Source organism: Delphinus delphis, chromosome 5, assembly GCF_949987515.2.
Source record: "Delphinus delphis chromosome 5, mDelDel1.2, whole genome shotgun sequence".
NCBI lineage: Eukaryota > Metazoa > Chordata > Mammalia > Artiodactyla > Delphinidae > Delphinus > Delphinus delphis.
In genome coordinates this window covers 124,995,329-125,011,162 of record NC_082687.1, presented here as the reverse complement: position 1 = coordinate 125,011,162, position 15,834 = coordinate 124,995,329, and the positions used below count along the sequence as shown (strand labels likewise).

General features: G+C 34.5%; 1 protein-coding gene across 1 annotated transcript in view; it reads right to left on the bottom strand.

The window, feature by feature from the left end:
- The window catches only part of INTU (inturned planar cell polarity protein), a 70,663-nt gene that overhangs the window by 23,986 nt on the left and 30,843 nt on the right, over positions 1-15,834 (bottom strand). The window contains exons 4-8 of the mRNA XM_060012961.1: positions 15,052-15,255; positions 10,584-10,702; positions 7,333-7,422; positions 4,935-5,012; positions 2,396-2,585 (exon numbers count right to left, since the gene is read on the bottom strand). Of these exons, the coding sequence (XP_059868944.1) occupies positions 2,396-2,585; positions 4,935-5,012; positions 7,333-7,422; positions 10,584-10,702; positions 15,052-15,255 (681 nt within the window). The remainder of the gene's footprint in view (positions 1-2,395; positions 2,586-4,934; positions 5,013-7,332; positions 7,423-10,583; positions 10,703-15,051; positions 15,256-15,834) is intronic.

Genomic DNA, 15,834 nt, shown 5'->3' with positions numbered 1-15,834 from the left:
ACATATGTTTTTAACTAGATTTCTCAAGGCATAAAATTCCTTAATATTTTCCATTAGAATATATATAGTCAATAAACCCTACTATTTTTCACACAGTAAGAAATCTCAAAGGCAAAAGGAAAGTGTAAGAGTTCTTTGAGTTTGCTGGTAAAGCAAAAGCAAAAACTTTAAGGGTTATTATGTATTTTAAACTTTACATTCATCAGAGACTTTTAGATCACTTTATCAGAAGATATCTATCTCTTGGCAAAAATATTGTTCTTAATTCTCTTAACCAGAATACAGAATATAGAAAATGTCTAAGCTATATCCTCATTGTTTCCCGTGTATTAATTCCACCTACCCAACTAAACTGTGAGCATCCAGAGGACTTTTCTGGATTCCCAAAGCACAGCACAAATCTGAGTACCTGGCACAATGAAGGCTGATCTGCATACAGTAGTGTCCAACTCAACAAGGACAAAGACAACCAGAGCTTTGGTGAGATAAGCAACAGGTATGCTTTAAGTCAAAAGATTAAAAAATATATACAGTAGAATTCACACAGTGATTTCTCAGACTGATATTCTTTTAGGTTGAAATAAAAGCATACAGTCCTTTTAATCAAATATATGTCAAATTAAGGGGAAAAAACGCCAATAAAAAAGAAATCTGAATACAGAAGGTAGCCTTCATACGGAATTTATAAGACCAAAATAGGCTATATTTTAAAAGTCTTAAACAAGAACTCTTAGAAGGAAAATAATATTTAATCTTAATATATCCAAAGTCTAAAGACTTTTCCCCTAAAAACATTAAGTACCTCTAATCTCACAGAAGAGACTATATATTTTGAGGGAAGAGATTTCTTTAGTGAAGAGATTCTGAGACAGGAGAAAGAACTTGGGCAAGACCAGACCGACAGGCCTCATGAGATGGCAACTCTGACTCGCGAAAAGCGGCCTTGTGTCTTTCAGAAGAAAAAGACCCCAGAATGGGCATAAGACAGACTGTGGAAACAGTGTCTTTCTATCTTAAACGTAAGGTTAACTAGTTAAATTCTGTCTATTTTGAACGCTGTCTATTTTGTTTTCTTATGAAAACACTGATGGGAGTAGAATTATATATCTCATACTTTTAGTTTTATCTCATACTTTTTATTTTTTATATGATTTAGGAAAATGATAATCATTGGCCTGAGATACAAAATGCAACAGGGGGCAGTTGACAAAGGCAAGGACAAAAAAAGAATACAAGAAGGTAAAGTTTCCTTTAAATATGCTTTAACCCCTCAACTCCCTCCAAATAATCATTATATAATAGTACTCTCACAGCTATAATTACAACTACAAAGTGCCAGGCATGGTTCTAAGCATTTTATGTGTGATAACTCATAACTTCTTTATGAAGTAGGTAGTATTGTTGTTCCCATTTTACAGATGAGGAAACTGAGCAAAGGGACTGCTATATCTGTTTAAATTATTATTAAACTTCAAAAGGCATTTGTTTGATCATATATTGTAGAATTCCATGAAGAGCAGAATCTTGAATTGGGATATTACAACAACATAACCTGGGTTTCTTCATGGGCAGGGAACTGCTATGGCATAGTGCCTCATTAATACTATTACACATGCTGTGGCTAAATACATTATTGTTGATGAAAATGTCTGAAATGAGCTTTTCAATCATTCAACAGTAAAGTTATTTTGGATGTACAGAAATGACTGAAGTCACATTGATAATGCTTAACCACCATGAATCTTACCTTTAGTGATCTATCTCTGGCACAGGGCAAAAGCTAATTACAACTGTTCATGTAAACAAAGATTTTGCTATTATTAATTTGTTAGCCAGTCATTTCATCTACCTAACTCGATGAGCCTGCATTATAAAATCTAAATCACAAAATTCAAAAGTAAGACACACCATATAATTACGATTTCTGAAAAGTATTCCAAGTTTGAACAAAGCTTAAATGTTAAAGTAAGATGAGATAGCTAATTTCTATTTAGAAAGAAAAACTTCACTGCACTGAACCTCCTACTTATCAACCAATTGCCCCTTTAACTCTTACCCATAACCCTGAAAATAACAAAAAGCCTAAGAGAAAAAAAAGAGAGAGAAGATAAAGAATATAAGGCGGGCTTCCCTGGTGGCGCGGTGGTTGAGAGTCCGCCTGCCGATGCAGGGGACACGGGTTTGTGCCCCGGTCCAGGAGGATCCCACATGCCACGGAGCGGCTGGGCCTGTGAGCCATGGCCACTGGGCCTGCGTGTCCGGAGCCTGTGCTCCACAATGGGAGAGGCCACAGCAGTGAGAGGCCCGCGTACCGCAAAAAAAAAGAAAAAAAAAAAAAAAATATATATATATAAGGCAACTGGCTCTGATTCTTATTTATGACACCTAAGATTACCTTAATGTCCTGTGGAAGTGTGAGCCACCGAACTCCAGGGAGATTGTCTAAAAGTACTGCACTGGAAGCATCATATTGTTGTGTACTGGGACTGGCACTGGAATGTAGTTTAGCAGGCTGAAGTGCTCTTTGAAAGAACAAGCTGAAAAAATGATCCAAACGAGGAACATTCTCAACCTGGCAAAAGGCACTGAAAAAACAAGAGCTGTAAAGTTAGAACAACACACAGAAATGGTAGTCATTGCTTGTACGCTCCTAAGGGGACTGGATCTTTCCTAACTACATAGGTTCTCTTCCTTACTTCTCCTCCCTTAATAAGAATTACTGCTATGTTACTGATGGAGTGTGTTAAGAAATTCACCCTGTCAATATTTTTTACCCTAAAGCCTATTCTCAAATACATAGGGCAGATGGTACTACGGGAAAACCAAAGGGCTAACACAAGTGGTATATCTATAACAGAATGGGCTGAAGTTCCCTTTTTGCAAAAAGTGTAACTCGCTTTTACCTCTATCTCTCAACCATTTATATCTTTAATTTGATCACAACACTAAACTTTATTAATGTATAATCAGTTTTCTGTGGCTCACAGGGAACTAACCAGCTCACAACTTGAAAAAGATAATTTAAGTTTTTGGACATTTTAGTCTTTTCATAATTTTTCACAATGGCCTTTAATATCGTTCATAATCTGAAAAAAAACCTTGTGGTTAAAAAAAATGTTGTACAATATCTTGGATCCATACTGCTTCTTGGTGTTAAGAACTCAGTGGATCTTCACATTTACTATCTTAGTTTGCCTTTCAAATTCCCACCTAGGCAAGAAGAAACTACTTAAATTTGCTGTCAACTTGGAGCTACTTCCAAATCAATGGAAGCTAAATTTCAAAATGAAATTCAGAGAAATTAAGAGTCCCTCTGCCCCCAACCTACTCCATTGGAATTTGCAGAACAACTCCAATTGCTTTATCTTCATATACAGAATTGATTACAGGAATTTAATCTTTGATTATCTCTAGTTTTATGAAAATAGAAAGCTTCAATTAGGGCAAAACATAGTAAGGTTTGCTCATCTATTATAAATTTAAGGAGGTAGTTTATAACCACCTTAAGAGTTTATACTCTTCATTGGTTAAAATTTTTCTTATTAGTAAAAGGTAAAAGCACTGTATGGCTGCCCAGTCTTTTGTAGTTCACACATTTGGAAAATGCTAATAAGTAATTGGGTTTGAGAGGGAGGTGTCTATATTGTCCTGGAGGAAAATACTGCAAATTAGACACTTTTCCCAGATGGCATCATCATAAAAAATTCCTTTAGGCGGCTTTGAGAACAGTGACAATAAAGATCTACTCTAGATAAACAGAGATCTGATACTACTATGGTTTGGAAAAAATGTATAAACTGTCTTTGAATCTTTATATTGATATACTCTTAAAGCTTTGAAAGCAAAGGCATCATTTTAGCCCTCTGAAGTACTGGGACTTACAAACATCGATTTTCCATCCATAATTTTACATGTTCAAATATTAAACGGTTACCCCAAATTTCCTCTTTCAGATCAAGAAAGATACATCACATACTGCAAGGTTATAAAAGCAGGAAGCAGGGCTTCCCTGGTGGTGCAGTGGTTAAGAATCTGCCTGCCAATGCAGGGGACACGGGTTCAAACCCTGGTCCGGGAAGATCCCACATGCTGTGGAGCAACTAAGCCCATGAGCCACAACTACTGAGCCTGCGCTCTAGAGCCCGCAAGCCACAACTACTGAGCCCGCGAGCCACAGCTACTGAAGCCGGTGCGCCTAGAGCCCATGCTCTGCAACAAACAGAAGCCACCACAGTGAGAAGCTCGCGCACCGCAATGAAGAGGAGCCCCCGCTCGCCGCAACTAGAGAAAGCCCACGTGCAGCAACGTAGACCCAAGGCAGCCAAAAATAAAAATAAAATAATTTATATTAAAAAATTTATAAAAACAAAGCAAGCAGAAAAATATGCATAATATGAGCCCACATGTGTAAAAAAAGAGAGTATGTATATTCATATTATATAGAAAATATATGGAAGAATATACATGAAACTAAATAGACAATTACCTTCTCTACCATGTCTTTATTTTAATAGCACATTCATTTTTTTTGCTAAAAATTTTTTTAAGGAAAAAGTATCACATTTTAGGATAGTGAATTTGACAATGCTATAATCAGAGGAAAACACAGAAAACTTCTTACTCTTTTCTGTATCTGTTCTGAAGAAATGCTCTTACATTTGCCCCTACAAAAATACATCAAATCAGAATATAATTGTGGTTACATCACTATTTCACAAAAGTAACATATGAGACCAAAAAAGAAAAAGCAACGGAGCCAATGAAAAACTGCCTGGAGCTGTAAAATAAAAGCCAGTCATGAAGGATGAGAAAATAATAATAATGAGAAAAAACCCAAACAACTAACTGGACAACCAAGGAACACTATTAAGTGCCAAAAAGTGATTTTGAATCATATACTTAAAACTTGAGGTTCAATTCAAGGAAGTACTTACCTATCTAAAGAACCATACATAAATTTTAAGGTTTGGGCAACATCTTCAATCATATTCCTTAGCTGAGGAAGAGGAACTCTAAAAAGAAGCAAAAATACATCTGTTCATTTATAACATAATCAATTGATTCATAATATAAAAGAAGCAGATCATCTTTACATTTTATATGTAAAGAATATGAAAAGCATGTGTGTTAACTTTGAGTATAGCTGTGTATAATGGTTGTTTCCTGCATTAGCAATTAAAGCATTTGATGTCTAGATCTGGGGTTCTAACATGGGTCAAGGAGGCCAGATCTCAACTTAACCTCTAATTCTTGTGACAAAAAGACACCCCTAAATGAAAGAGAAAGGAAAGAAAGTAGGAGAAAGGAAAGAAATGAACTTAACATTTTCTCATTGAAGACTTGTAAGAATTTTACAAAGCAGGTCTTTTATTCCCATTATACCAGTGGGTATAACTGAGGTTTAAGAAGTTAAGCAACTTCTACAGGCACACCCAGGGAATAGAACCTGCTGGTGGGCATTCATTTCCTTAGCTCCAAGGTTACTCTCTCCACTACCTCACACTGTCTTCCTGGTTAGGTCCCCGCTATTGACTGCAGCTGTCACAGGAAGATGACCTCCCCCCGTGAAAACACATGTTCCTGGAGTATCTGCTCCACCGTATCCTGGACGGGGCAACACTTTTCTCATCCTGCTTGTAAAAGGCACAGTGGTGAAGAAAGAAAGGACAGACTGTGGCATTAAGACAGACAAGGGAAAAACAATCCCAGGGCTGCCAGAATTCAATTACAAACGATCTGTACGATGCTGGAGATACAGAGACATATAAATTGACACTGAGGAGGTGCCTGTGCATGACCTCTCAATACTCTGTTTCCCAGTCTAAACAAAGGAGAATAATAATAACTACCTTTCACAGTCATGTGAAACAAGATGCAATAAGGAAAAGAGTTTGGTATGGGGTGGTGGCTATGAGCAGTAAGAGAACTGGGTGAAGAGGTGGCTAGGGTTACTTCTGACCTGAAGCTCAGGATAGGGAAGGAGGAGGACCTTCGAATTCATTCCAACTTAACAAGTCAAGTTCTCTAGGATAGGGATGACATAAGTATTTAGGGAAGATCCTGCCTCCCCACTCCCACCCTGGGAAGCAAAGGTTGAGAAATCGGCTAGAGCATCCCCTAAACAGCACAACCTGGATCCAGAGCTCAGCAGTGACAGTCCTTTTTTGGCTTCAGGGTAAAACCTCTCCTGGAAACTGCCTCTGTCTGCCTAACTAATCTGGCTGGTGGCATCAGAAAGTGGGGAAGCAGCCTCTGCTCAGTTCCTTAGCTGGGCCTTCCTCTCTGCTGTCTAACTGCCCACGCTACCTTATCTCACCATTGTATTATCTGTGTCTTGTCTTTTGCGTTTTGGGCTACTATGAAAGTCCAAAGGCAGATGTTTCACCCTGCCACCACACCTTAAGTTATCTTATTCTGGATGTTCTCCGATGCTTGTTCTTTCAAAACAACTCAGTTTTTCACGATCCAACCTGTTGGCATAGGGCAGTCTCCGAGCAGGGTTTTTAGACAGAAAAATGCACATTAGCTGGTAAAAGAGAGCCATCATTTAACATATATAATGGCACCACTGTCCCCTCATGTTAAAAGTTTTGAATCCCACATTTATGATAGATCATATATCTTTCTGTCCAAAATTAAAGACCACTTTAAAACATAATAATTTTGATATTTTTCACTGCAGCCTCCTTTGGAATTCCTCTTTGTGGTGTTAAAACAAGTCCACAATTGTTTGATACTCTTCCCCTTGAGTGTGGGCTGGATTTAGTAACTCACTTCTACCAAATGTATAAATGGTCAGCCCTGCTCTTACCTCCAACTATTAAAATAAGACATTTTTCAAAATACTTGCAAAAAAGTTAAGAAGGAGACCATGATAATATAAGACATACCATTAGAGAAGTCACTTTAAAGATAAATATTCATTATTTGGTCAAAGGTGCTCAATGTCGAGGCAAAACACCTTTCTGCTGACCCTTAATTCTCTAAAATCACCAACAGTAAAAAACTGTAAACATGCAAAATCCAAACCACGATACTGTCAAAAGTTTGAGCAGAGGACAAGCTCATCTCTCAGCCACCTCTGTACTGGCCATATCTCAGAGGAAAGTGTATTGACAGCCCTTACTAATTGGTCTAGCTGGGCCTTCCCGGTACCTTTCTGTACTATTCATACCAAATGAACACAGGTAGTCATTATACTAGTGCAGCAAACCTTTAAATCGTAAAACTTCTTGAATTTACCTTTGACAAAAATGTCATCATTTTAATGAAACAGACTTTGTTAGCAGTATTTTAGAAATGATTTTAAGGTAAACAAAAATCTCAACTTACTCCTCAGCAGGCAGGCCAATTAACAACAGCTTGTCAGATTCTTTCCAATAAGCTACATGAATTTGTTTCCCATTTAAAAGAAGGGATGAGCTAAGAAGAAATAGAGTCAAAATGAAATTAGAACATCTTTAAATGTCATAAAATTATAAACAGTCATTCATAAAAGATTACATATGGTATGATTTAAGAAATGCACGCTTAATCAGCAAATTTCTTGGCATATACCTGCCACACAGAAAACGCAAGGAATTGTACAACAAAAACATATTCTGAAATATAAAAACCCACAAAAAACTCTAGGTCAAACAAAAGTAGACCCATTACAGCAAAAATATGTTGAAATTCTTTTCCTAACATTAACTGACTATATGCAATTTTATTTTTCAAAAGAAAGCTTCCATCCCAGTGTTTTAATTTAACAAATCTTTTCTGATTGTCTATTTATGAACATGATTTACTAAAAGAGATTACAAAGAAACAAAGATGTGGTCCCAGCTCAAAAGATGATCATTCAGTATGGTACACAGATACGTAAACAAGTAACCAAAATATAAGTCAGATTTAAACATATTCTCAAGGAAATGTTTGGAGTGATGGCTATATTCATGATGGTGATAGTTTCAGGGTCTATACCATGTCAATAACGATCAAATTATACATTTTACATATGTGCAATTTACTGTACTTCAATGAAGTTGGAAAACAAATTAAATGTTTTCTAAAAGAGAGATACAACAATAAACTGTGGAAATACAGAGAACATGATTCCTTCTTATAGTGTGGGTAGGTGGTGGGAAGAAGATAAAATAAAAATATAATGTAAAATAACATTTATTGATTTGGGAAAATGTTAAATGATATACTGCCACACAAAAAAAGTTACAATACAGTAGGTAGAATATGATTCCATTTGTATAAAATAGATGGAAAAAATTAAGTGAAAGGTTATCATTTAATTTAGCAATATTTACTGAGCACTTACTACATGCCTGGGCCCTGGAGTTACAGAAATGAACAAGATCAGCCAAGTCCTTTGCCTTGTGGAATCTGTGGTGGTTATCTTTGAGTGGTAGACTTTGGGATCATTTTAATTTTTTCCATTTGTTTTTATATTTTCCATGTTTTCTTAACTGATCAGATACTTCTTTTTAAAACTACTTTAAAATTAAACATAATTTTTAAAAATTAAAAAAATATATATATATATTTAGTGTTTTCTTTGAAATTAAAATACACCCATCAGTCTTTATCTGTTGAGTCCTAGGATATAGTGTACTTCTATACTACAGTAGATAAGTGTGTGGGATTTTAAATATGAATTGCTAAATAGATTTTTTTAAAGGGATATTACTTCTGCCTTAATAAAGTTTTAAAAATGCATATACTTTTAGACAAATATTAGACTCCTTTATAGTCATAATTCATTTCACTATAGTTTCAAAACAGTGTATGCAACAAAAGATATGTTGCTACGGAATCCCTGAAATAATAATTATTTTCATATTCTTTCACAAAAAAGTTTTTCTCTCTATATTTACTGGTTTCCACATGTCTAACGCATATTTTAGCTAACAAGGTCTAAATATGAAGTAAAATTTCTATACTTTGGAGAAAAATAAAATAAAATCCACATGGGGAAACTTAAACACATTTTCTTACGAATAAGATTAAAAATGAGTCCTGCACCTTAGAAACATTATGCTAAGTGAAAGAAGCTAGTCACAAATAACGACATATTTCAATTCCATTCTTAGGAAATGTCCAGAATAGCGAAATCTATAGAGACAGAAAGTAGATTAGGGGTTGTTTAGGGCTTGGGGTGGGGTAGGTGCATTGATAGCTAAAAGGTACAGGGTTCCCCTTTGAGATAAAAAAATGTTCTAAAACTGACTCTGGTGATGGTTTCACATATCTTTGAATATACAAAAACCATTGAATTGTACACTTTAAGTGGGTGAATTGTATGATATATGAACTATATCTCAATAAAGCAATTTAAAAAAAAATGTAAAAGGCCTATCACATGCTTTTATAAATATGAATTTATAGACTAAATGGAGCCTCGGTTACAAGTATTCTGAAATGAACTAATCTTTTCTATATACATTATACTAAAAATCCCAGAGTTAAACATCACTTTCATTTAGAAAAACAAGGAAATTCTTCCCGTTATCTTGCAGATCCCATCTATTAAAATCCTAGACAAGGACCTACTATATAGCACAAGGAACTACACTCAATATTTTGTAATTACCTATTACAGAGGGAAAAGAATCTGAAAAAGAATATATATATGTGTGTGTGTATAACTGAATCACTGTGCTGTATACCTGAAAATGACACGACATTGTAAGCCAACTATATACTTCAAAAAAAAAAAAAAAATCCTAGAGGTGTCATTTTAAGCAGAAGATGGGAAAAGAAAATTTAAAGCCTAGAAAATCCAATTTGATATTCTATCAATATTAAGGAGTTTTTAAACTTTGAGATAAACTTTTTTGGTAAAGTCTAAAATTGTTGAAATATTAAGGAAGAAAAATGGTTTATAATCTATAGATCTGTTTTATGAAATAAAGCAAAAACGAAACTCAGAAAACTTTGAGCCCCCTTTTTCCATAAGTTAACTATAATATTTCAAAGTCAAGACTTGATAAATCAACATGGAATGGGATGTGTGGCTCTATAATCGACTTTCAAAAGGTTATTTAACACCAGTTTGCTTATCCATCACTGAGTGAACTTGCACAGATACTGCCTTCTGAATACTCTTCCTAAAGTGTATGTGTATTGTGTGTTTTCTATCATTGTTCTAAGAACAGAACAAAATATTTTGAACTATATGAAAAATTCAGTATTCAGTCATCCTTACCAAACAGAAAGCTATTGTCAAGCAAGTTAATAATCAAGATAAAGTCATAAAAAAGCCCAAACTCATCATAATGCTGTGCTTAAGAGAGACTGCCTTCATGAAGAAAGTCTAAAGTAGAGTCATTAATCCAAGTTTGTTAAAGTCCAAAACATCCAGATCTACAGCTGTTCTCAGAACTTACATTTTAAATAGATGATTAGTAGAAATAACCTAGGTGAGAAACAAAGTATCTGCAGACATCATTATCTGCCATATAAATATTTACATTATAGATACAAATATATTTGTATAATAGATACCTGTATTAGTATTTTGTTTGTCAGAATTAAGGTAAAGAACGTGGGAGAAAGAGAATTAAAGCTAAATAAAAATCAATTATTACCTAGTAACTTGTGTCCCAGTTACATTTTCCAACATGTCACAGAGTGTGAGAAATATCCCTCTCACACTTTTAAGTTTCTGAGATGCATCAGATACTGGATAATGATATAGGATTTCCTGCTGTTAAATAAAAAGAAATAGAAATGTCAATTCCCCCCAAATTTTCCAACCGTTATATTTTTCATGGCAAGTTCAGACTTCAAATTAAGGAAAAAATAAAAAGATTCCTTTCAGCTTCAGTGGGAGGTTTATTCAAACATAAGGAGAGGAGTATGCCTGGAATTTTTTTTTTTTATATGCCTGGAATTTTAACACATTACCTAGTATTTAAAATACCACATTTGAAAATAAGTTAGAGACTGTCAAAATTAGTCATGATACATATGCTGAGTAGGATAGCGATTAGTTGGAATAATTACAACTAATTGCAAACAGTGTTTCAAACATTAATCTCCCTTTACAATAAATTAAAATATTTATATTTCGTTATATAGATATTCTTATCTCCTGTGGTTGCATATGCACACAGGCACCAAATGTAAATTTTAGGAGTCTTTAAGATAAGCTTCATCTTTGGTGACACCATTAAATCTTTATTTAAACACAAGACAAGACTGCAATTAAACTTACAGAGTGAGAATACAAAATTAAATTAAAGTCATGCAGATAGGAAGAAAGAAGTATTATGATATTATAAAATCTTCTGTTTAAATTTGAAATCGTTTGCCCACCACAAATTAATCTGTATTCAAACTTTAAAAGAGAGACATTTTAAATTACGGAAAATACTAAATCCATAAGATTTTTCACAAAATGCTTAATAGTTTTCTATTTTCAAGAAGAGCATATTCCCAGGAAACACACAGTTTTTAAAAAATTTCATTTTTATAAATTGCAAAATCAAGATGTGCATTGCTAGTACTTTTACATGACGGACTGAATCATTCTCTGCCTCACTTTTTTGCTATTACTTAAAGCAACATGCTATTTTTCTCACAAGACAAACTAAAAGCAGGCAAAATTAAAATTTCTAGATAGAAACCATAGAGAATTCAGAGTAATTTCCAGTTATGCTACTTAATAACAATATTCCTAAATATTAACATAGCCATTATTGAAAGCCCAAACTCTTAAAATACTGTATCTTTTCTTTGGTTCTCTCTCTAAAGAGCATTCTACACTTTGCTTTGGTCTCTCTTTATACGAAATAATTATGTGACTTGGAGTCCATGCCTTCGCAACTTTTACATTAGGATAAAATATAAATAATGACAAACTGGACACATCTGTTTTTTATACTTATTAAGCACATTCAGTATATGAAAATTGCTATGGAATTATGTGGCCAAATACAGTCTGCCTAACAACTCAAAATTTCTGTAATAATGTAAAAATATTATAAAACATTTTATCTCTAGAAATTAACTCAAACACCAGTGAAGATCTCCTGTTATGTCTACTTAATAAATTTAAACCTTAACTGGTAAATAAACTTACTGTATTTAGCCAAATACCAAACACCACTTTAAACAAATAACTATATAGTCTTTGATTCATTTTTTTAAAAATGTCCAAATCTTGTAACTTGAAGAAAACAAGCTGTTATTAAATATGTAACTCACATGAAAACAAAATGACCCTATGACATTTAATTGTAAAATAAGTAATACCAGAATACAAAGGTCATTTGAGAAAGTCTCTATTCCAACCTCTGCTGTGACCAGACCAGAAAGCCTCACAATTCAAGACCTGGCAAGCTCTACAGTTCCTAACCAATTTAATTAGCTGTATTTTAAAGCACTCGTTAGTAGCATGCATTTGCAGCAGTTTCCACTCTGTTCAGTAAGAATAAAAAGCCTCTCCTAATTACAGTGTTGATACAGGGCTGTCACAGACAGAAACCTGATCACTAAAGAAATATCTACACATTTTCCCATGGAAAGAAAGGCAAGGATGACAAAAGGCCTCAGCACTATCCTACTCCAAGATGACCTTGAAAGATTCAGGATGCTACCATCCCAGAAATATGTTGTGTGTTCTATTTAATACATGGTTAAATTTCTTATTGTTCTAAAGATACAAAAGACTAGTAAAACGTGCAAGAAATTAGAATTATCAACTCTAGGTCTCCATGTATTTTTCAGAACACAGAAAATTATAAAAATATGTAGAAGTAAATCCCTTCCTTTCCAGTTCAATTATTGGCTAAATTTTGACATATGAAGAAACAACACAAGGAAATACACCCTTTGGATAAAATGGGTTTGGCATTGAGAGTATAGGCTGCAAGGATTTCAAAAGGAAAGAAATGTAAACTAGGTAAAAACTTTTTAGATCTCGCTTCTGCTCAAAGCATTATGGTAAACTAGATGCTCTGAGACCCTTGTGCTGTAAAGCAACTGGATTCATGGCCAAAACATACTTGTTAAACTGCTGGATATATAACAAGTAGAGAGGTTTCCAATGATATCTTCTCCATACCTTCCAATGACATCTTCTCCATACCTTTCCAACCCCCTTCCCCAGCACAGCAAAGCAATCTGGGGCCTCAGCTGGGAGTGGTGAGTAGTGGGCAGAAGGACAGAGGCAGGTTGTCTTGAGGGCTGATACCTACAGGGTCTTCAGTCAGGACACTGAGCATTGGGCCAGTGGCTAGGTAGGTGAGCTGGGCCTAGGACCACTGCATTAAACCTAGACCCTTTAGTGAGGCTTAAGTGCTCCATGTCAGTGATAGAAGCAGAAGAAGCAAATTCTCTTTGAAGGAAGGCATTTCCCATTTAGAACCACAGGACTCCCAAAGATAAAATCAAGCAGTAAGTTTAGTCAATGATACCCAAGGAAATAACAAGGTAAGCCACAACAAGTCAGAGTCCCCATTAGCACTTAGAGATATTGGAATGGGAAGATATAGAATGAAGAAGAGCTACGTATGAGATGCTTAGAGAAATAATATATAGAATCACTAAGACAAGGAAACAACAAAAGACTACTAGGAATAGCATGGCAGATTTGCATGTAGATTAGTTAAAAACTTTTCAGGAACTTCTAAAAATAAAAATAGGAATGTTTAAGCAAACAAACAAAAAAAACACTATGGAGAGGTTAAAAAATAGTTTGAACATACCAGAAGCAAGAAACTGAACAAAGAAAATAAAAGACAGATTCCTTAAAAGAAATGACCAACTGTAGACTTATTAACAGCAATCATAAGTCAGAAGACAAAGAAATACTATCTTCGAACAGATTAGAGAAAATAACTTTCTACCTAGTTGGCATAAGTAATGCTATGTGTTGACTTCATCTTCTTCTTGGCCACACAGGGAAGACTATATTTCTCACCTTCTTGCACTGGGAGAGACCATATAACTAGTTCTAGGCATTGGAACATGAGCAGAAGTGATGTTCCTACTTTTAAGCTAGGCCTCTGAAATGTCCCATGTGATATTGCATGCTTTCTCTCTCCTCTTATTGGCCAACTAGATGGAAAAGATCCAAGAGAGGACTCTGAAGTGCTTGGGAATAATGGAACCACTGGATGAAGGGCTCAAATCATTGAGCCATTTGACCAGGAACATGTACATTGAAATGAGAAATAAATTTTTACTATTTTAAGCCACTGAGACATTAGGATTGTTTGTTATAGCGACTGGCCTATTCTCACAATGTATAATTATAAAGCTACCTTTCAAGAAGAGGTGAAAAAGACATCATCAAATAAATAACAACAAAAAGAAATTATCACCAACAGATTTTCATTAAAAAGAGATGCCTAAAGTATATGTTTTAGGAAGAAGAAAAATGATCAAATAAGGTCAGCCTGAGATTTAAGAATAGTGAATAAAGGAAATGGCAAGCATATATGTAAATTTAAAGATGACTCATCTGTACAAAATACGATGTACAAAATATGCATTTTATCATATATAGTTTATATATTTTATAATGTATAAAATATGATAATAATAAGTAGTAGTACTAATAGTATAATTATGCCCAACTTGTGGAATTTAAAAAAATGATAGCACTGAAAGATTGACGACAATAGCATGTAGGTGAAGAGGGGAAAATTGGAGTTAAGGTGTACTAAGGGTCTTGAATTATTTTGAAAAGGGGTTAAGATATTATTTAACTTTAGAATCTGTTAAGAGAAACATAAAATTTTTAGAGTAATCACAAGAAAATAGAAATAAGAATATACAGCAAGAATAATAATGATACAAGCAACCAAGTTTAGTTTAAAAAATATCATGGAAAAAGCAATTCAAATAGAAATTTTTAAAGAAGGTAGAAGAAACAAATTCAAATATTTCAGTAATCTCTATAAATGGACCCACTGAGCTTGTCAATTTGAAGACTGCTGTGTGTAAGAGACATACCAAAAACCTAAGACACAGAATGACTGAGAATCATTTGGAAGACTATAAAAAGGTCCTTACTTTTTTCCTTTGCACTTTTGAGAAGACACTCACCTCTTCCTTTGATGTTTCCGAGTCGAGCTGTAGTGTGAGATACATAACGATGTGAGGAGTGTTTAGAATATTCTGCTGGGTATCTTTGTCCTCATCCCCCCATGGAAGTTTGATTAAATCACTTGTGTTTGACTGCGCCTTTTTCTGTCTTGGTTGAGTTGTTTGCTTTTTCACAGCATATGCATTTTCGAATGTCAGTTTCACCTTTAAAAAATTAAAATGTGTTGATTTTTCAACAAGGGAAAATCAGCTGTGGTTTTCACAAAGGATCTGTACATGCACATTCACTCAGGTACGCACAGTATGCATAAAAATCATTCTAGAGTATGGGCTCCTTGATGGCTGGGACTGTGTATTCTATTTATATTTGTATCTCCAGGTCCTAGGACAGTATCTGGCACATATTATTACAAATATTTATTAAGAATATATAATTCTCTATATATAAGTTCATTAGTTTAAACTTAATCATTTTATTCCAAGTACTGACAACAAATACAAGAAATGCCATGGAAAAACAAAAATTAGTATGATCTGATAGCGTAATAGAGAGTAACATTACATTAAGAATGGTAATAGCACTGACTCATCTGGGGAAGGTAAAAGGAAGAGATTCAGGATTAAAAGCAACCTCTTATAACCAGAATTAGCTCTCCTTTCAAGTGAGGTGATATTCAAATATTCTTCTCTTAGACACTCTTTGTGGTCTTTTAAAATAAAGGCTAAGGACAGTAAAAACCATCAACATGCCAGATCTTGAACCATGACCCCAAGAAGACTATC